Source organism: Orycteropus afer, unplaced genomic scaffold, assembly GCF_000298275.1.
Source record: "Orycteropus afer afer isolate SDZICR_OR568_19922 unplaced genomic scaffold, OryAfe1.0 scaffold00292, whole genome shotgun sequence".
NCBI lineage: Eukaryota > Metazoa > Chordata > Mammalia > Tubulidentata > Orycteropodidae > Orycteropus > Orycteropus afer.
Genome location: NW_006921879.1, coordinates 89608 through 90585, shown reverse-complemented (window position 1 = coordinate 90585; position 978 = coordinate 89608). Strand labels below are relative to the sequence as shown.

Genomic DNA, 978 nt, shown 5'->3' with positions numbered 1-978 from the left:
ACAGCACCAGGTGGCAGTATAATCCTTTTTAGCTCCTTTTCAAACTGACTAAAGTCTTAAGTTTGGAAGTAGCACACTCATTTTCCCTTGCTCCACAATAACTTTGGGAACAATTTAGAGGAAATATTTGGAGAACAATATAATTTTGAGTAATCAGATTCCTTCTACCACTGACTCTCAGTTCTACTCTCCTTTTACTGCTAACTCACAGATACTCCAATTTCACACTTTGGAAGAGCCTTGGGGATATCTGGGTTTTTCTACTGTGTTTTAAAACCTTTTCACACCCAACTCAACGTTGTGGTTACAGAAAACATCTGTCTATTCTCTGTCATATTGATGGCTATTTAGCTTCCTTAATAAAAACTTCCTGGTATATATTTATTTTGGCTTTTGGTATTACAGTAGTTGATGTACTTCCAAATTAAACCCAATCCTTTCAAATTTGGTCCAAATTGAAGTGTAGCTGAGAAACCTTTCCTTCATGAAGCCACATCTGCCTAAGAAATAAAGTTGAAAGTCAGCCTTCCTGACAATATTTTATCTAGAAGTTTGGCATACATTTCTCACCTACAAGTTTAGATCCTGTATATTCTTTTTCTATTATTCTTCAACTCTTCGTGCATTGCTCTCTCTCTTTTTCCTTTCTGTTCCACCTTTCTTTGTGCTCTCTTCCAGTAATGCTGGAATGACACCTGAGTTTCTGCGACATCTACAGTGAGCTCACTATCTTCTACCTGCTTCAGCTGGCCGCTTAGATGAAAGCTCTGAGAGTCATCCAACCAAGCCTGAATGTGTTGGGATAATGCTAAGCTCATGCACTGCCAGGTAAGACAAATTATTTTAACGCATGAAAAAGAACACAAATCTGTTTTTAGGACCAAGAAGACTTTAATTACTTAACTTTAGTTAATTATTTTGACTGAGACCTCCAAGTTGTTAAAGTGTAGGTTCTGATTCAGCACATCTGGGGAGGGA

At 37.6% G+C, this 978-nt stretch overlaps 1 protein-coding gene across 1 annotated transcript in view; it reads right to left on the bottom strand.

Annotated features, from left to right (window-relative positions):
* LOC122151053 (olfactory receptor 11H1-like) overlaps positions 1-818 on the bottom strand; it is a 7546-nt gene extending 6728 nt beyond the window's left edge. Inside the window, exon 1 of the mRNA XM_042782362.1 lies at positions 657-818. Coding sequence (XP_042638296.1) covers positions 657-818 — 162 coding nt within the window. The remainder of the gene's footprint in view (positions 1-656) is intronic.
* Between the last annotated feature and the right edge of the window lie 160 nt (positions 819-978).